At 43.8% G+C, this 21,268-nt stretch overlaps 1 protein-coding gene across 3 annotated transcripts in view; it reads left to right on the plus strand.

Moving 5' to 3' along the window:
- The first annotated feature begins 1,648 nt into the window (after positions 1 to 1,648).
- LOC139573469 (G protein-activated inward rectifier potassium channel 4-like) overlaps positions 1,649 to 21,268 on the plus strand; it is a 36,722-nt gene continuing 17,102 nt past the window's right edge. For 2 of the 3 annotated variants that reach the window (XR_011674610.1, XM_071396951.1), the window contains exons 1-4: positions 1,739 to 2,012; positions 2,236 to 2,290; positions 18,839 to 18,986; positions 19,129 to 20,008. Coding sequence is in view for 2 of the 3 variants with exons in the window: in XM_071396951.1 (XP_071253052.1) it covers positions 1,970 to 2,012; positions 2,236 to 2,290; positions 18,839 to 18,986; positions 19,129 to 20,008 (1,126 nt within the window). In the remaining variant the exon portion in view is untranslated. Of the gene's footprint in view, positions 2,013 to 2,157; positions 2,291 to 18,838; positions 18,987 to 19,128; positions 20,009 to 21,268 lie in introns of all 3 variants that reach the window. The other variant, XM_071396952.1, reaches the window with a different exon arrangement.

Here is a 21,268-nt window from a genome sequence, read left to right on the forward strand (position 1 = left end):
CACGACTTCAACTGGGAATGGAAAAGATGGTAAGCCTTGAGTGAGCAAGATCACTGATCTACTCTTGTGTGTATTAGGAGGACTGAATGTATTCAACTTGAACACTTGTTTGGGAGTGTACAATGGGATAGATAGGCTTAATACTGTCTGTGTACAGCATTGTGAGGCTGAATAAGCATTAAAGCCCCCTGAATCCTCTGTGAGAGTATAATTCCACACTCCATATCTGCAGCAGGCATTTATCTCTTCCATATCATTATCATGAAATCTATATTCTGTCAGCTCCCTGGCGCCATAATTTGGTTCTGAAGTATATTCACAAATAAGGTGCATGTAGATTTGAAGATGTAATAATTCAGTCACTACTACACAGCAGTCATAAAAAATAGATGTGATTTGAATGAAAGCCCCGCGAGCCAATTAGCAACGGTAGTTTGAACAGGAAAGTGGGTAGATTGCTCACAGAGGAATGTGTGGGAGGGGGTGGGGGCATTCATATACAGAGAGAAGTGTAATTTCCGGAAAATACAATTATGTTCCGACCTTGATTCATTGTCACTAGTTACTTTTCTGCACCTGTGATTCAAGATGGAATTGGAAAGTGACATATCTCTTTCTTTCTCTCTAAATCATTGGGCTACACAGGAAGAGACTGACATTGTTTTCGTTCTTTCCCCAGTCACTCATTTTTTACATAATAGTTGAAATACAGTATATTCCATGTTTTACATGATAGACAGGTGAATCTGACAGTAACGACCCAAGGTGTCTGTGCAAGTTCAGAGACTATTTGATCTCAATTAACTAAAGCCCAAGGCATCCGCTCAGGGAGCTAACATTAATCTTCAAATTTCAGTAATAGTTATGTGACAATGTAGTCAAGCAAACTTCATACACTCCCCCTTTAACCACCTCTCCACAGTCATCCCAGGTCATCTGTATGCCAGAAGACGGGTTAGCCCACTGAACTAAAGCCGCACCCACTGGGCAAAAACTGGTTGAATCAACATTGTTTCCACTTCATTTCAACAGACAATTTCTATGTGATTACGTTGAATCAATGTGGGAAACTGATTGGATTTTTAAAAAGTAATCAAAGTAAGGGAATTTCTTAATTTTTTTCACCTAACGTTTAACCTAAATCTAATTAGAGCCTGTAAGTAAGCATTTCACTGTAAGGTCTACCTGTTGTATTCGGCGCACGTGACAAATAAACTTTGATTTGATTTAATGACATTTTGTTGTTGATTTCAAATTGAATTCAGGTTAGTTGACAACTCAACCAAATGTGAATCAAAACCAGAAGTTGAACTCAGGTCTGTGCCCAGATGATAGGCATTAGCTTGGGGAGTTATAGCAAGTTTATGGTCTCAGCCAAGGTTTTTCATCATGCAAGAGTGTCTCACACATTAATGGCTGATACAATGTTATTGCTCTTAAATTAACTCTTGAAATGTAATCTCATAGATAGATCATGCAGCCACCTACCTCTGCATTTCTTATAGTCTACCATTTTTCAGCAGGCAATCTTAGCATTCCCGCTGAGAAAAAATTATCACTCTTAATGAATGGTTTGCACCGGGTCAAATGGGACTACTGATGCCACCGTGCAGAGGGCAGTCAAAGCCGAATAGTAATGTTATCATACCAAGACGATTGCCACTCGGCAATAGAGGTCTAGCGCTGTGCACTACGCACAGCACGGAAACCCATATATTAGATCGCACATAATGAGAAAAGCCTAGCAGTCTATAAAGTACAGGGGCGGATGAGGGGGAGGGGATTTTTGCATTACGCGTACAGTATGAGTGGCAAGCCTAGTCCGTTCCTTCGCGCACAATGAACTGTAGACTACAGCTGGCTGTTACGTGTAGTCTATGAGACCGGGCTGGGCTACAGGAGGAACAAAAAAGTGACAGTCTACTGTGGTGGTCTTACCTACAGCTTTAAATCCGCCACCTGATCTGCTATGGCAGCGATCATGGGACTCTCAAATCCAGTTCGGAAAGAAGGTAAGCACAGCGCAAACAAAGGATGCCTTGCCACTCATGGATAACCACCGAGCCAATATAACCAGAGGTGTTAATTCCAAACTACTATATTGATAGTAAATGCAACTTATTATTTTAATTAATTCCGTTTTCTGTCAAATTACAGGAATAAAATGTGTTGATATGTGGACACGCACTGGCGGCGCGCTCGGTGGTCGTGTTTGATGTAACCTACCTTTGACAGGTACTGGTCAGAGTTCGTGCAGACGTGTCGAACCAAGCACTGTTGTAGAACCGAGGTAAGGTATTTTATTAACTACCATAATTATTAAATGCTTAATAGATTAGTAACCCTGACAATGCTGTATATATGTCCGTAGTAGCCTATATGACTGAACAGACATGGCTATTAGACAACCAAACTGGGTTCATGTATGGTCGGAGTCTGTCAGGGGGGCAAACTTTATTTGCATCAGTTTTGGGTAGCCTATATGATTCCGGGATGTTAGGCTATGTGTCTATTAAACTAGTGAAGCCAACATGCGGACAACTTCGTTTATTGAGGTTTCCATTTGTTGTGGTTCTAATTAAAACCAGCAAATGGAAACCTCAATAAACGAAGTTGTTAATTTATTAATACATTGTTAATTTATACTGTATTTATTTTCTATCCCCATTCATCCATCCCAAATTTGTCTACGCTTTTTCTTTTAGTCTCTTCCACGCTCACGCTCTCTCTCTTCTCCCCTCTTTTTTTATTCTCTCGGCAGTTTTTTGTGTGTTGCGTTATCGCCCTGTTTTCATGTTGTTTTTCAGCAAGTGAGTGAAAACGTGCCCACGTGTTCCTCTTATGCTCCAACGCATTTCACGCTCGCCTAGGATTTTGACAGCTAGTTTAATTCTTTAGCCTACCCAGTACCCACGTGTAAACTACAATTTAAAAAAGCCCCATTCTTCCTTCCTGCACAGCATGTGAAGTGTTCCTGTATTATTTCTTACCCCATTATTAACGCGCTCTGCTTTATTTCGCCTTGCTGCTGTTTGTCATCAACGATTCACGTTCTGAATAAATAATAATTCCAGATCTGACAGTCAACTGCGACTATGCCCTGGGCGCTGTGTGTTCAATACATCCTGTTATCCATGTCAAGGATGTTTAGAATAAGATATTTTCTCTAACTATTCACACGTTGTCAAATTGGTTATATTTTTTTACATAAAATATTATTGAAATTCTAAAAGGAAGGCATGGCTGCTCAAGAGCAATTGACATGCTTCAGATTTGATGACAGCGAATTGGATATCATGGAACCATTGGAATAGGATATGGGCGTCAGATGGAATAGTTTAGATTTGTTCTTGAATATTAAATATGACTGGGAATTGCTAAATGGTTACACTGCCTATCCAGCTTAACCACTATTCATGGCTCTGAAGATGACCCAAAGGTCAGTGGGGTGTTCATCTACCAAGGCTTTGGAATGGGTTGAATTTAAAGCCTTGATGAGTAACTTTTGATGAAATTAACCTTGAGCATATTGCGAGAACTTATTTTCAGTATGTTTTCACTACGTTCAATATACAGTTTTAGATCATAAGATATGATATTCCAAACGAGCATGCTTTTGCGGCACAGTCGATAGCGCGCCGGACCTCGGGCTAGAAGGTTGAGGGTTCGAGACCTGCTCCCTGCCTGTTTCATTACAGTATGTTGAATCATTCAATCAAGGACTTTCAGCTAACACGCATTAGGAAACTCTCAAGAAGTATATATAAGCTCTGAAAATGTTAAGTACTGTTGTTTCTTCAAGGCCATTTCAGTCATAATATTTTCTGGCCAGTGCAGAAATAGCCTCTGTTTTATTCTAGGAATGTATTCCTTTCCAATCATTTTTTTGTGTGTTTTTGTTTTCCAGCATTGTGATTTGTATTCTCTTTGCTGATTTAATTTAATTACTTGGCATGCATGCCTACACCTAAGGGATAATCAATTGAGGGGCGTTCTATGGAAAATATTGAAGGATGTGGAAAGTGTGTTCCATAAATCACGACGCGCTAGCAGACTGGAACTGACCTTCTATGGAGCTGGATTATTTTCCAGAGAACGTATAGCGCCCCGAGTTGATTATCCCTTTTATACCATGGCTATAATTGAACATATTTGCTGCTATAAATGTGTTCATTTGCTGATAGAAATGTGTTTAACACCCACTGAAGTAGCTAGCAAGTTTACTAGATAGCTACAGTAGTTGCCGTGGTAACCAAACAAACAGACTTGCTAGTTTAGCTAACCAAAACATCAGTCCTGGCTTGCCATTATGAAAATCCAATTCAACAATGCCAATAATGGTTTCGTTTCAACCTTTGCTTTCAAAAGCAGCTCAAACATAGAACATGTAAGAATTAACTATAGCCATTTAATTTTACCGTGCAAATATACTGTGCGTTATAGGGAAATAATGCACGCTCTAGAATGCCCATCAAGCCAATCAGAAACAATTATTCAACAACGTCATGGTATAATTAAGCAATAACGCATGAAGGGGTCCGGTATATGGCCAATATACCACGGCTAAGGGCTGTTATTACGCACGACGTAACGCAGAGTTGCCATATACCACAAACCTCTGAGGTGCCTTATTGCTATTAGAAACTGGTTTACCAACGTTATTAGAACAGTACAAAAATAATTGTCATACAGCTTTCAGCCTTTCAGCATCCAGGAGCCAAACTATTCGGTTTATGTTTATGTTAACACTAGTTGAAGAATTTTTCATTTTTCAAACACCTAAACCAGCCTTTTCCTGCAATCTAGAGCCATAATCATTATGCTTAATTCTATTCAAAATATATGTTTATTTTCCTGCATATCTAAGCATACCTCTTAAACTGTATCTTCCAGACTATGCTTCTCTGCATCTCTGCTAAAATCTGGGTGAAAGATTGAAAGGAATGTGATCTGAAGGCCACGTTTCACTGTGTCCACTATGGGCATGAAGCCTCTGACTATTACCATGTCAGCCTGCCAGGTTTGGCTTTGGACATGATGCTGCAACAAGGCTCCTCATTCACATTGTTCAGTTCACCAACAGCCGTAACCACATTATACATTTTTCATATTTACTTTCCATTAATGTTGTCAGCTACAAATCTCTGCATACATTTTTTGTGATTCTAAACTTAGCCTATACGGTTCACATAGAGAACATTTGTTCCATTCAAGGTTTAAAACATTCTCTCTCTCCCACCTCCTTATCCCATCCTCAGTCAACCTATCACCTGGGTGGCTTTCTATTTCCCAAAGATAAATTCAAGCGTTTGCTTGTATGCCTCATCTGCCTGAACTTGTCAATTTTAGTTCATTGGGGTGGAAACGAGGCAGTGAGGGAGAGAGATTGGGAGAATATTAAGGACTACAGGTGTTGGCAATGACAGTGATTTGATTAAGAATACAGAGGTGCTGTTCTGGCATACTGCTCATGCTCAGCCACCACAGCCCATTATCAGCCTTACTCAGCAGAGTACTGTGCGTTGGCGGAGGAGAGGATCACGTATTGAGTTGTCCTTTTCACTTTCAAATTGCCCTCAAATTAATGTCAAAAGTGGTTTATGACACAATCGCGGTGAAGAGCAAATAAGTTTACACCATTTAATTCTGTCAATTTGTATTCTGTGTGCGGAGGAAGTGTATTTGATTTCTACATCTAATAGTGTTTCATTTTATCTGTAGTATTATACAGACCGTTAGAATGATGGCATGGAAGGGAAACAGCTCAGATAAGCTCCCCCAGTAACACTCACAGTTTACAGGCAACCTACAGTTGAAGTCGGAAGTTTACATATACCTTAGCCAAATACATTTAAACTCTGTTTTTCACAATTCATGACATTTAATCCTAGTAAAAATTCCCTGTCTTAGGTCAGTTAGGATCACCAATTTATTTTAAGAATGTGAAATCTTGAATTCTTTCATCACATTCCCAGTGGGTCAGAAGTTTACATACACTCAATGAGTATTTGGTAGCATTGCCTTTAAATTGTTTAACTTGGGTCAAACATTTCAGGTAGCCTTCCACAAGCTTCCCACAGTAAATTGGGTGAATTTTGGCCCATTCCTCCTGGCAGAGCTGGTGTAACTGAGTTAGGTTCGTAGGCCTCCTTGCTCGCACACGCTTTTTCAGTTCTGCCCACAAATTTTCTATGGGATTGAGGTCAGAGTTTGTGATGGCCACTCCAATACCTTGACTTTGTTGTCCTTAAGCCATTTTGCCACAACTTTGGAAGTATGCTTGGGGTCATTGTCCATTTGGAAGACCCATTTGCGACCCAGCTTTAACTTCCTGACTGATGTCTTGAGATGTTGCTTCAATATATCTACATAATGTTCCTTCCTCATGATGCCATCTATTTTGTGAAGTGCACCAGTCCCTCCTGCAGCAAAGCACCCCCACAACACGATGCTGCCACCCCCGTGCTTCACGGTTGGGATGGTGTTCTTCGGCTTGCAAGCCTCCCCCTTTTTCCTCCGAACATAACGATGGTCATTATGGAGGAACAGTTCTATTTTTGTTTCATCAGACCAGAGGACATTTCTCCAAAAAGTACGATCTTTGTCCCCATGTGCAGTTGCAAACCGTAGTCTGGCTTTTTTATGGCGATTTTGGAGCAGTGCTTCTGCCTTGCTGAGCGGCTTTTCAGGTTATGATGATATTGGACTCGTTTTACTGTGGATATAGATACTTTTGTACCTGTTTCCTCCAGAATCTTCACAGGGTCCTTTGCTGTTGTTCTGTGATTGATTTGCACTTTTCGCACCAAAGTACGTTCATCTCTAGGGGACAGAACACGTCTCTTTCCTGAGCGGTATGACGGCTGCGTGGTCCCATGGTGTTTATACTTGCATACTATTATTTGTACAGATGAACGTGGTACCTTCAGGCGTTTGGGAATTACAACTGTCAGATCTTGGCTGATTTCTTTTGATTTTCTCATGATGTCAAGCGAAGAGGCACTGAGTTTGAAGGTAGGCCTTGAAATACATCCACAGGCACACCTCCAATTGACTCAAATAATGTAAATGAGCCTATCTGAAGCTTCTAAAGCCATGACATAATTTTCTGGAATTTTCCAAGCTGTTTAAAGGCCAAGTCAACTCAGTGTATGTAAACTTCTGACCCACTGGAATTGTGATACAGTGAATTATAAGTGAAATAATATGTCTGTAAACAATTGTTGGAAAAATGACTTGTGTCATGCACAAAGTAGATATCCTAACCGACCAAAACTATAGTTTGTTCACAAGACATTTGTGGAGTGGTTGAAAAACGAGTTTTAATGACTCCAAGCTAAGTGTATGTAAACTTCCGACTTCAACTGTATAAACCCCAAACTTCCCGGAGCGCTCCTCTCAAACGTATGTCATGACTGATGTGCTACCCATTCTTAACTCAGGCAAACCTGGATTCTCTCAGTTATGGGAATCGAAGCTTATGGCCTTGTCTAACGTCCGTGGCGGCTATGAACTTCACTAGAGCATACACACCGTACCGCCAGTAACTATGTTGTGTAGATGAGGGGCCAGGGGAATAAGATGGGGGGGGGCTCTTGTGGGCTCTTGTGTCTCAGAGTTATAGTCCAAGGGAGTTACATTGGCATTCTGGAGAGTAAAAATTGATTTAAATTATCTCTCATCCTATGGATGGCAGAGGTTTGTGCAGGGGTGGCTGTTGTGGCCTTCTCTTAAGGTAATAAAAAGAAAAACAGACACCGTCCTCACGGGAGACACTTCTGAAACACCTTGGGCCAGAATGGTAACAGTAAAGAAGTCAAGCAAGCTTTGTAACTCTGTGTTGTTGTCTGTTCACACTGCTATGCTTTATCTTGGCCAGGTCGCAGTTGCAAATGAGAACTTGTTCTCAACTAGCCTACCTGGTTAAATAAAGGTGAAATAAATAAATAAAAAATAAAAAAAGCTAGTGTGATACCTCCATCACACTGGCTTGCAAAGCCACTAATGGGATTTCCCTGCTCTGCTCTGACTTCTTGGTATTGGCCAAAAGTTACAAGACAATTTTCACAGAGTTTGTCCTATATGAAACAGCCATAGAGGGGTCCCATACCTTGTCGTAAAAGTGACTGATCCATCACTAAGACCTGGCAATGAGTATACAGTAAGAACAAAAGTGTTTCTGTAGCTCTCTCATGTTACCCAGCTTGTTATGCAACCATTCAGCAAATTAACATCCCTTCATCATGAAGCCATAAGACTAAAACAGGACAGAACCTGACCTGACCTGAGGCTTTAATTAAAGATACTAAATGCGGGAAATGACTGGACTTCCCACGGTACCGTGCTTATTTACCCAAGAGAACACCAGGATTGTTTATTCTGAAATAAGCTCTCGTAGTGGGTTTAAAACAAATGCCAAATCTAGAGCAGTAAATCGCTCTCAGGTATCAACCATCTTCCTGCCCCGCCCCCTCCCCCAAAAAACATTTGACACAGTAAGGCTGTGTGGGCTCTTCAAACAACCTCCGTTACACATGCCCACCTCCCCTTCAGTTCAAAACCAAGGCTAACACCCCTTCTGAACCCTCATTAGTATTCTCTGCAGTGCATTCGTAGCTGACCATCGCTGACCATTTTGGTTACTACATGATTCCATATGTGTTATTTCATAGTTTTGATGACTTCACTGTTATTCTACAATGTAGAAAATAGTAAAAATAAAGAAAAACCCTTGAATGGGTAGGTGTGTCTAAACTTTTTGTATATGAGCCAAAGGCTTACTGTGAAACATGCTAAAATCGTAGGCAGGAAGTCTTATTAAAGGCCCAGTGCAGTCAAATAATTTTCTGTGTTTTACATATATATTTCCACACTAAGAGGTTGGAATAATACTGAAATTGTGAAAATAAGGATAATGCCCTTTTAGTGTAGGAGCTGTTTGAATAGACAGCCTGAAATGTCAGCCTGTTTTGGTGGGAGGGAGTTTTGGCGTGCCTGGTGACATCACCAGGCGGTCAATAACAGCTGGTGCGCGATGTCTAATATTAAGGTAGTCTTGAGGTATTGCTCACCTGAGGTATAGTACCTCATGATAAGCTGTAGACCACACTATTTGTATTTTTCATAGCCGTTTATTTACCACCACAAACCAGCGCTGGCGCTAAGACCGTACTCAGTGAGCTGTATAAGGCCATAAGCAAACAAGAAAATGCTTATCCAGAAGCGGCGCTCCTAGTGGCCGGGGACTTTAATGCAGGCGGTGCTCCTAGTGGCCGGGGACTTTAATGCAGGCAAATTTACATTTGTTTTACCTCATTTCTACCAACATGTCACATGAGGGAAAAACAGAGGGGGGAAATCTATAATAGACCACCTTTACCCCACACACAGATATGTGTACAAAGATCTCCCTCGCCCTCCATTTGGAAAATCTGCTTTCAAGCAAAACCTAAAGCAGGAAGTACCAGTGACTCGCTCAATACGGAAGTGATCAGATGACGCGGATTCTATGCTACAGGACTGTTTTGCTAGCACAGATTGGAATATGTTATGGGATTCATCCAACAGCATTGAGGAGTATACCACCTCAGTCACCGGCTTCATCAATAAGTGCATCGACGACGTTGTCCCTACAGTGACCGTACGTACATATCCCAACCAGAAGCTATGGATTACAGGCAACATCCGCACCAAGCTAAAGGCTAAAGCTCACGCTTTCAAGGAGCGGGACACTAATCAGGACGCTTATAAGAAATCTCGATATGCCCTCAGACGAACCATCAAACAGGCAAAGCATCAATACAGGACTAAGATTGAATCCTATTACACCGGCTCTGACGCTCGTAAGATGTGGCAGGCCTACAAAGGGAAACCCAGCCGCGAACGGCCCAGTGACGCGAGTCACCTACCTAAATGACTTCCGCCCCGTAGCACTCACGTCTATAGCCATGAAGGGCTGGTCATGGCTGGTCATGGCTCACATCAACACCACCATCCCGAAAACCCTAGACCCACTTCGCATACCAACCCAACAGATCCACAGATGATGAAATCTCAATCGCACTCCACACTGCCCTTTCCCACCTGGACAAAAGGATCACCTATGTGAGAATGCTGTTCATTGACTACAGCTCAGCGTTCAACACCATAGTGCCCACAAAGCTCATCACTAAGCTAAGGACCCTGGTACTAAACACCTCCCTCTGCAACTGGATCCTGGACTTCCTGACGAGCCGCCCCCAGGTGGTAAGGGTAGGCAACAACACATCTGCCACGCGGATCCCCTGCTTAATCCCCTCCTCTACACCCTGTTCACCCACGACTGTATGGCCAAGCACGACTCCAACACCATCATTAAGTTTGCTGACGACACAACGGTGGTAGGCCTGATCGATGAGACAGCCAATAGGGAGAAGGTCAGAGACCTGACAGTGTGGTGCCAGGACAACAACCTCTCCCTCAACATGAGCAAGACAAAGGAGATGATTGTGGACTACAGGAAAAGGAGGGCCGAGCAGGCCCCCATTCACATCGACAGTGCTGTAGGGGAGCAGGTCAAGAGTTTCAAGTTCCTTGGTGTCCACATCACCAACAAACTATCATGGTCCAAACACACCAAAAAAAGTAGTGAAGAGGGCACGACAACAACTTTTCCCCCTCAGGAGACTGAGCCCCAGATCCACAAAACGTTCTACAGCTGCACCATTGAGAGCATCCTGACTGGTTGCATCACCGCCTTGTATGGCAACTGCTCGGCATATAACCGTAAGGCGCTACAGAGGGTAGTGCGTACAGCCCAGTACATCACTGGGGCCAAACTTCCTGCCATCCAGGACCTATATACTAGGCGGTGTCAGAGGAAGGCCCAAAATGTGGTCAAAGACTGCAGTCACCCAAGTCATAGAGTGGCGCAGCGGTCTAAGGCACTGCATCTCAGTGCAAGGCGTAACTGCAGTCCCTGGTTTGAATCCAGGCTGCATCACATCCGACCGTGATTGGGAGTCCCATAGGGCAGCGCACAATTGGCCCAGAGTCGTCTGGGTGTGGCCGGGGTAGGCCGTCATTGTAAATAAGAATTTGTTCTTAACTGTCTTGCCTAGTTAAATAAAGGTTGAAAAAAAAAATAAGTATGGCAAGCGGTACTGGAGGGTCAAGTCTAGGTCTAAAAGGCTCATAACAGCTTCTACCCCCAAGCCATAAGACTGCTGAAAAGTTAATAAAATGGCCACCTGGACTATTTTCATTTTACACTACTGCTACTTTATGTTTATTATCACTTTACCCCTACCTACATGTACAATTTCCTTGACTAACCTGTACCCCCGCACATTGACATGGCACCGGTAACCCCTGTATATAGCCTCATTATTATTATTTTTTATTTATTTTTTACTTTAGTTTATTTAGTAAATATTTTCTTAACTCCATTTTTTTTAAACAGCATTGTTGGTTAAGGGCTTGTAAGTAAGCATTTCACGGTAGGGTCTATACCTGTTGTATTCGGCGCATGTGACAAATAAAATTGGATTTGATTTGAAATTAGTGAAAGACGTCCTTCAGCTAACTTTAACTGTTGAAAAGTCTCAAGTATAAATACTCTAAAGTACACACACTAAGGGGTAAAACATTTTTTTATAAGCAATATAGTGTTTTTTAGAAAGAACTGCAAACTTCAAGGAGTAGAGCATTCAAGGAGTTGGTCTAATGAGAATCTGTGATGTCATCGGTCTCCCCTCTTGCTCGAGGAACAATAGAGGAGCAATAGAGAACAAAAGAGGAAAGCCCCCCCACTTGTGCTGTGTAATGACTTACCTGGGCCACCAATTGAGATGTGCCTCTTGTTAAGTAAATCAGGTGTTAAATGAGGTGAAAAGGAGACCAATAAGAAAGAGATTTCAAAACCTCTACCAATAAGAGCTAGTTTTCAGTTTTCCCCTTTCCACTCAGACCACTCTTAGTAACATTTTTGCTTGGGAAATTGCTCTTCGCTAAGAAGCTATTTTTGTTTATTTTTGACAATTTTAATTGGAAACAATTACAGTAAGGTATTTAATTTCAACCCAGAAATGATTTGATATTAAGATAACCACGGTTGCATTAGACATTTAAGATCATATCTAGCCATGTAAATGATTATGCTCATATCTAATAATGCTACACAAGCCATTTGAAAATAAAAAAATAGCAGTTACAACTCATTCTCTGACCCCCTAAGATGAAGTTCTCTCAAGGGCAGAGTGTTTAAGTGTGGTACAAAGCCCTTAAAGATAGTGTGTAGACTACAGTGTGAAGTGGGAATGCAGTGAGTCTGCCTAGCTCTTGTTTCAGCCTCACCCACTTCGTTTTACCTCCACTCCATTCTCGTTCTTTTCACTTCTTCTTTCTTGCAGTATTCTTTAATTCCCGTCTACCCATTCTCTCTCCCAACTGCTGTTCTCTTTGGCTATGTAATTTAATGGCTGAGGGGAGTGAGCTCAAACATCCTCTCTCTGTCCTGGCAAGTCTGTCTGTCTCTGTCTGCCTGTGGCTCTCAGTTTGTACTGGACAGGTCATTTCATTATAATGCATTACACTTCAATGAAGCCATTATACCCTCATCATCCTGAGCCAAAATGGGAACCCAGATGAAATGAGTAAAGTGACTAGGGAAGGAGACTGAGGAGCAGGGGAGAGTGATACATGGAGTGAGAAAATAAGAATAAAAAAGTAGAGAATCACTGGTGCTCTCGACAAGATTCTCACAAAGGCGACACAGAGAATGAGACTTCATATTTTTCTCATACTGGTGACATGACATTTCATCCCAGCAGGCTGGCCTCCATCCCTTATCCCTGACAGAACTATTCTTTATTCTGGGTGGCATTAGCGCTGTAACATGCTGTGCCAGTGGAGATGTGCTGAGGAAGCAGATGCTGCCTGGCTGCTCTGCACTGGGGTCAGTCCTGTCTTTAGGACGAAGCCATGTTGGTTGACTGAGCCTCTGGGGAAGCTGCTGTGGTCAGAAGGAAAACTTGGAGAGAAGCCTGTGAAAACACACACAGACATGGCCACTGCTACTGCTACTGGCAGTAGTGGTACTGGTGTCAACACTAGACCTAACACTCACCGATTCACCTAACACCTGGCTATTCCAGCCTCTCCACCAGTCACCATCTTCCCTCTAGCCTCTCCTCTCTGACCTTTCCAACCACACCTGTCATTTCCTTTCTAACCATGAACCCCTTCTCTCCATCTCTCTCTTTCTGTCCCCTATTAAACTATTCTTTACTGTCTCTCTCGTTATCTCCCTCCCTGAAACCCTCTACTTGACCGATCTGCTCGCCAATCTACTCTGTCACCCTTGCCTTTTGCCCTGTCCAACACGACACCTTACTCTGTCCCTCTCTCTTTCCTTCTCATTTTCACTCCTCATTTGTTTTTCTCTTTTCCCTTTCCTATATCTCTTTATCTACTTCCTTCTCTCTGTTTGTTTACTTGTCCCCCTCCCTTATTCCCTTTCTCTCCGTCCCCCGCCAGTCCTTGGCTAATGTCTCTCCTCCCAGTCATACATGTATGCAGCATGTTGTCCCCTTGTCTCTTTAATCTTCTCTCGTCAGGCGAGCCCACCTCTAGATGGATCAGTGGCTGATTTGTGGCCTCCCAGCGTGTTCCGTCTGTCTCTGCCTGTCCTCCCGCCGCGTACCCCACAGAGACCTGCATTATTAATATGGCTTTCAGCTTTCACACATTTCCTGCTGACTAACAGGCAACTCCTCATCACACCCACACCTACTGCCAGTGTTCTACCACTGGACAGAGCATGGGGAATGGAGGCTGATCCTTTTAAGCGTATGACTTCAAAGAAGTTTAACCGGGAGTGTGTGTGTGGCAGAGAATGTTTTGATCTCAACATCTAAAACCAGGGACTTAATGAATCGCTGCTGTCAGGTAGGGGTCATTAGAGAAATATGCTGAGAGTAGGTGGTGTTGGTAATGATTCATTATTTGTCCATTATAAATGCTGGGCGGCAGTTTATAGAACGGGGGCAGTCTGGCTCGCGGGGCACACTTTCAATGTGCCCCGCGACCATTACTTTGCCACCCTACTCTATAATTAACATCTATTTATTTAAAGTGTTGGGTGTTTTGTTCCAGAAGCTCTGTGCCCTGTAAACATGTTTTAAGCTATGACACTGCTGAGCTGAGAGAGAACAGTTGAGAAGGGTGGGAATGAGAGGGCTACTTCCACTCTGTTAGAAAGGGATCACAGCAGCGATTGAATGAGGGTATGAGGCATGAGTTGATCAGAGGCTTGACTTCAGTGCCGGACAGGGTTTGAGGTGTTCAGAGCCTTCAGTGCCGGACAGGGTTTGAGGTGTTCAGAGCCTTCAGTGCCAGACAGGGGTTGAGGTGTTCAGAGCCTTCAGTGCAGGACAGGGGTTGAGGTGTTCAGAGCCTTCAGTGCCGGACAGGGGTTGAGGTGTTCATAGGCTTCAGTGCCGGACAGGGGTTGAGGTGTTCAGAGCCTTCAGTGCCGGACAGGGGTTGAGGTGTTCAGAGCCTTCAGTGCCAGACAGGGGTTGAGGTGTTCAGAGCCTTCAGTGCCGGACAGGGGTTGAGGTGTTCAGGTGTTCATAGGCTTCAGTGCCAGACAGGGGTTGAGGTGTTCATATGCTTCAGTACCGGACATGGGTTGAGGTGTTCAGAGCCTTCAGTGCCAGACAGGGGTTGAGGTGTTCATAGGCTTCAGTGCCGGACAGGGGTTGAGGTGTTCAGAGCCTTCAGTGCCGGACAGGGGTTGAGGTGTTCAGAGCCTTCAGTGCCAGACAGGGGTTGAGGTGTTCAGAGCCTTCAGTGCCGGACAGGGGTTGAGGTGTTCATAGGCTTCAGTGCCGGACAGGGGTTGAGGTGTTCATAGGCTTCAGTGCCGGACAGGGGTTGAGGTGTTCATAGGCTTCAGTGCCGGACAGGGGTTGAGGTGTTCATAGGCTTCAGTGCCGGACAGGGGTTGAGGTGTTCAGAGCCTTCAGTGCCGGACAGGGGTTGAGGTGTTCATAGGCTTCAGTGCCGGACAGGGGTTGAGGTGTTCATAGGCTTCAGTGCCGGACAGGGGTTGAGGTGTTCAGAGCCTTCAGTGCCGGACAGGGGTTGAGGTGTTCAGAGCCTTCAGTGCCGGACAGGGGTTGAGGTGTTCATAGGCTTCAGTGCCGGACAGGGGTTGAGGTGTTCAGAGCCTTCAGTGCCGGACAGGGGTTGAGGTGTTCAGAGCCTTCAGTGCCGGACAGGGGTTGAGGTGTTCAGAGCCTTCAGTGCCGGACAGGGGTTGAGGTGTTCAGAGCCTTCAGTGCCGGACAGGGGTTGAGGTGTTCAGAGCCTTCAGTGCCGGACAGAGGTTGAGGTGTTCATAGGCTTTAGTGCCGGACAGAGGTTGAGGTGTTCAGAGCCTTCAGTGCCGGACAGGGGTTGAGGTGTTCAGAGCCTTCAGTGCCAGACAGGGGTTGAGGTGTTCAGAGCCTTCAGTGCCGGACAGGGGTTGAGGTGTTCATAGGCTTCGGTGCCGGACAGGGGTTGAGGTGTTCAGAGCCTTCAGTGCAGGACAGGGGTTGAGGTGTTCAGAGCCTTCAGTGCAGGACAGGGGTTGAGGTGTTCAGAGCCTTCAGTGCAGGACAGGGGTTGAGGTGTTCATAGGCTTCAGTGCCGGACAGGCTCATCATGGATGGATGGTGTTGGAGACGAGCTCAACTCTTCCGCCGAGGGCAGGACAGGATTTGACTGGGAAGACAAAAAACAAAAACACAATACACTACACAGTTAGACAAAAGAGCTAAGAATGAGTTAGTCCAAGCAAGGAGTAAAATTATTGATGTTTAATAATGTGATTGGGTTTGTGTATGTGATTGAATCTACATACAGTAATGAGAGAAAATTGACAGGGCTACTCACAGTCCCTGGAGAGGAAACATTCAATGTGCCAGTGGATGAGCGGACACATGAGACATGGCTTCAGTTCATGTCAGGAGAGAGTTGGCGATGGTAGTGGAGTGGTCATCACCTCTTAATCAGGGAACAGGAGGGGACATTCCATTACAGCTGCGGCATCACAGGTTTGGGCAACAAGTTTGTCCATGAAGTTAAACTTAGGCATCTCAGAATTCACAAAGTCAAACACAGACTGCGCATCTCACACACTTGACACATTAAAGTAGCCCAAGAAACATTCCTGAATAAAGCCCCGATAAAGCCGTGGGGAAAATTGTTCTCCCTGGGGCCTGGAGTTTTTCTTTTGACAGTGATTACGTCTAGTCTATGAGAACATGCTGGGCTACAGGAGTATTGTAAAAAGGGTTTATATGGGCTATGATGGGACCATTTTTTCTAATCAGATCACATAGTTATAAAAATCTCCTGAAGAAAACCCTGTCAAACTGCAGCAACCTTGTACTTGTTCATATTAATTATATTTAGACTAGACTAACAGGGGAGTTTCCTCTACCCAGACACAGAGACAACAACTGATAGACAATATAACTCACAGGGCAGAGCTTGCAACTGTAGGCCTCATTAAAAATGAACTCACAGTCTATGTCATCATTCTTATGTTGATTGATAAATTCCAGTTAATCATTTTGGATTGAAAAGGTATAGGCAGCATAGCCAGCCCAAGTTTGAATATAAACCAAATTTGATCACATTCACATTTTCTCCTGACAAACAATGGGCTATAAATACATATATGGTAGCTAGCTAACGCTTATTTTGTAATTTTTTTATTTAAACTTTATTTAACTAGGCAAGTCAGTTAAGAACAAATTCTTATTTACAATTACGGCCTACACCGGCCAAACCCTAACCCGGACGATGCTGGGCCAATTGTGCGCCGCCGTATGGGACTCCCAATCACGGCCAGTTGTGATACAGCCCAGGATCGAACCAGGGTCTGTAGTGACGCCTCTAGCATGCCTCTGAGATGCCGTACCATAGACCACTGCGCTACTCGGGAGCGATGTTAGTACTTTCTACTAAAGTTAGCGAGGCAAATTGAAATAAATTGCACTAACTCCACCCAAAAATACAGTTCTAAAACCAAGAAAACAATATATAATCTACCTCCGTCTCCTATAGTTTGAAAAAACGAATTTGAATGGAATAATATCCCTAAAAATTTTCAACTATCACTCTTCACTGTCAATCTCTATCCAATAAGTCACCAACTCACCAAGCATCTCAACACATAGAACCCCCATAATGCTCTGTGGCACAACCGCAATACAACACACTAGGTTCGTTCTCTGATCCTAATCCTATGATTTGATGGACAACATGTTTGTTCATATTGCAAAAGCTTTGATTGGTTGGAGGATGTCCTCCGGAAGTGGTCATAATTACATTGTAGGTCTATGGAAGGAGGTAAGGCCTAAGAGCTTCCTAGGTTTTGTATTGAAGTCAATGTCGCCAGAGGAGGACGGGGAATAGCTGTCCTCTGGCTACACCATAGTAACAGCCTAAAGTGTGTTGTTGAGACTACTGTAGACCTTCATTGCAAAACAGTGTGTTTTAATCAGGTATTTGGTGATGTGAATATATTTAATGTTTCATTATTTTTAATTCACTGAGTAAGATGGTCCTCCCCTTCCTCCTCTGAGGAGCCTCCACTGGTACACACACACACGTACACAGACATACACATACACACACACTCGGAAACACACACACGGACACACTCAATCTTGTCATTAGTTTATCTTAAGCGCTGCTTGTAGATCTTTATAACAACAAAAATGCAACAAGCTGACATGAGGTGAGTGAGAGTTCCTGAGGGAGGGAGAATGTGGCTTTCTGCTCTGTCCCCTCCCCTGCCCCCCACACTTACCACGGGAGACTGGAACTAGGAGCTTTGATCCCAGCAGCTCACAACAGCAACTTCTGTCAATACAAAGGAACAGATGGCCATGGAGCAGTATCCTTGGACTATCTGAGTAATCCTTAAACTCACTCCCTCTCACATTACACCTGCTATACTGCCTTTAGATAGCAGTAATCAGCTCTGGAATCTACATAACGACAAATGAGGAAGCTGAGTTGTTTTGTTTTGCTGGTGGCAGACATTGCAAGTCGCAGTGCAACTAACCGAGATTTGTCTCAGGCTGATGATCATGCAATCTACATCTCCAGTAGTCTGCAATCCATCTGAAGTTCAGTCGTTCTCATCTTTAGAATGTTGCAAGTCACACACCGCGGTGGTGGATAGATCTGCATTGACTGGAGTGATTTGGGAGGATGACAAAAGGCACAATGAGGCAGATTCACTTAAAAGGGTTTCACTTTATCCTTTCTAAAGTGAGCCAGGAGTCACGTAGTTAGCTGTGAAAAAGAGAGGGTCATGTGTGTGTGTGTGTGTGTGTGTGTGTGTGTGTGTGTGTGTGTGTGTGTGTGTGTGTGTGTGTGTGTGTGTGTGTGTGTGTGTGTGTGTGTGTGTGTGTGTGTGTGTGTGTGTGTTTGTGCCCCAGTGTGTATGTGGGATTTAACACTGTGAAGTTGTTCTGAGCATAATTAATTACTGGTGTGTTCTCTGTTTGGCTTGAGGGTGTCTGCTGTTGCTGATCAATGGCAGAAATGAACCATGTCTCTGAGCCTCGCCTGCCAGGCTGACAGAGGTGAACAGCAATAATGAGTTGATCTGGAGAGCTGTTCATAAAAGCTTACGTAGGCTCTTCTATATTTTATGATGTATTTCTGGTATTACTAAAAAACCACCACACCTCATTTCAGTTTGATATGAAATGTCACAGGTTTGTCGCTAGTCCGCTACACAGTGGAATTGGAATAATCTTTCATGTAAATATGCTTTTATGTTTTCCAGCAAGAAAGCGTACTGTTTGGGGCCAGAAACAGCGACTGTGGCCCAAAGCTTCGAGGCCATGAATTGCTTCAAAAGGCGTTTTGGACAGGATGTGGAGAAACAGGACCAAAAGCTGTCAAAACCAAGATGGGATACCCCCAAAAACAAGGTGATGGAAGTTTTGATGGAATGTATCAATTTATCAATAACTTACTTTGTTAAATCCCACAGTCATTAACCCTCTTCTTTCTTTCTTTCTTTCTTTCTTTCTTTCTTTCTTTCTTTTTTTCTCTCACACGAACAATACACAGGTGCCCACAGACCGGACCATGGTGGTGGGTGGCAGGCAAGGTGGGGGCGGTAAAGGTTCCAACCGTTCAGGACGTACCCTGAGGAAACGGCGCCAGCGCTATGTGGAGAAGGACGGCAAGTGTAACGTGCATCATGGCAACGTGCGCGAGAAATACCGCTACATGACAGACATCTTCACTACCCTGGTGGACCTGAAGTGGCGCTTTAACCTGCTGGTGTTCACCCTGGTCTACACAACCACCTGGGTGTTCTTCGGTCTCATCTGGTGGCTCATCGCCTACATCCGCGGAGACCTGGACCACACCGACGATGGAGACTGGATCCCCTGCGTCAACAACCTCAACGGCTTCGTCTCCGCCTTTCTCTTCTCCATCGAGACGGAGACCACCATTGGCTACGGCTACCGGGTCATCACTGATAAATGCCCAGAGGGAATTCTCCTGCTTTTAGTCCAGGCCATCCTGGGCTCCATCGTCAATGCCTTCATGGTGGGATGCATGTTCGTCAAGATCTCCCAGCCAAAGAAGCGAGCCGAGACGCTCATGTTCTCCCACAAGGCGGTGATCTCTGTGAGGGACAGCAAGCTGTGTCTGATGTTCAGGGTCGGAGACCTGAGGAACTCACACATCGTGGAGGCCTCCATCCGAGCCAAGCTGATCCGCTCCAAGCAGACCAAGGAAGGGGAGTTTATCCCTCTCAATCAGACGGATATCAATGTGGGCTTCGATACGGGGGACGACAGGCTCTTCCTGGTGTCGCCACTCATCATCTGTCACGAGTTCAACGAGGGCAGTCCCTTCTGGGAGATCTCACAGGAACAGCTGGAGAGAGAGGAGTTTGAGGTAGTGGTCATCCTGGAGGGCATGGTGGAAGCCACAGGTGGGTTCTTCTAATTTAAGGTTCGGACCGGGGGAGAGTAAGCTGATCCTAGATCTGTGCCGACAAACTTCTACCTGGAGAGATTTTTATTGTAATCATAATGATGTAGAAAAGGATTATTAAAATAACATTAATAAAACTATAATTACAGGTACTTTAACGTATAATATGATAATCTAATGCAGGTTTGTGTGACATTGTTTAGAAGCATTCATTCACTTGGTGGGATAAAGAGGATGCAGTCGTCAGGAATCACTCGAGACTTGCAGGGTATCACCAATTAACGTTGGCTGTGAATGCACTTGACAAGGACTGCAATTACATTGGCCTAAATGGCCACAGCATTGTCCTGTACGCTAATATACTCTATTAGGGTCTTCTGGCTGCTGTGTGAAGCGGAAGGGACTCCACGGAAGCCCGTCTGTGTGTTTGTGGGAGAATCCCAGACCTGTCAATAGCATAGCCTCTGGGAAATTAAACGAGTAAAAGACGTTGAGGGAATTCTGGTCGGAATGGTGATTGAATTGGGTCGTTCCAGCAATTTTGTGCCTTTTGTGAAGTGTAACTTGGACAAAATAAATGTTTGATTTCACCCACATAAAGAGCACATGTTCAACTTAATAAAAAACTGGTTTTCCCATTTCAAGAGGATAAAAAAATATATATATAGTAAGTGCCTATTAAGTGACAAATAAAGTAACAGCGTTTAACGTAACAGGGTTGTCAATTTCTTCTTAAATCAGCCATAAATCCCCTTGTGACAGGGGGAATGGAAGCTTGTTGTGTGCAACAGGGAGTGGCAATTGAATGCAAGCTTGCCCCAAAAATGTATTTGTTAAAACATTTCTAGCCTGTCTACGGTTGACGTGTTATGTTCGACCCTTTCAGTTTTCCACCACAAAACACCAGAAAATGGCCAAAAAGATTAGAACCAGCTCACCTGCTTTTACTCTAGGATTTGACTATTAGATGTTCAATGTTTCTGTTAAAAAGGAATAATTTCACCATATTAAAACGAGAGTTCAGTTCACTTAACAGGGTTGACCTTAAAATGAGGGACACTAGTCACATGAAATAAATAATAATCTTCAGATATGACTTTGTCAAAGCAACAAAATAACTAGGTCTTTACAATGATGGTGAAACTTGGAGACATTTTGGGGTTAAGTGGGTTGAAATCTTCCTAGAAGTGACATAGGGTTGACAGAGGGACATGTCAAAATGCTGGATTTTGGCACTTTAGCAAGCCTTTAGTCATAT

This window comes from Salvelinus alpinus, chromosome 4 (genome assembly GCF_045679555.1).
Source record: "Salvelinus alpinus chromosome 4, SLU_Salpinus.1, whole genome shotgun sequence".
In the NCBI taxonomy this organism is placed as follows: domain Eukaryota; kingdom Metazoa; phylum Chordata; class Actinopteri; order Salmoniformes; family Salmonidae; genus Salvelinus; species Salvelinus alpinus.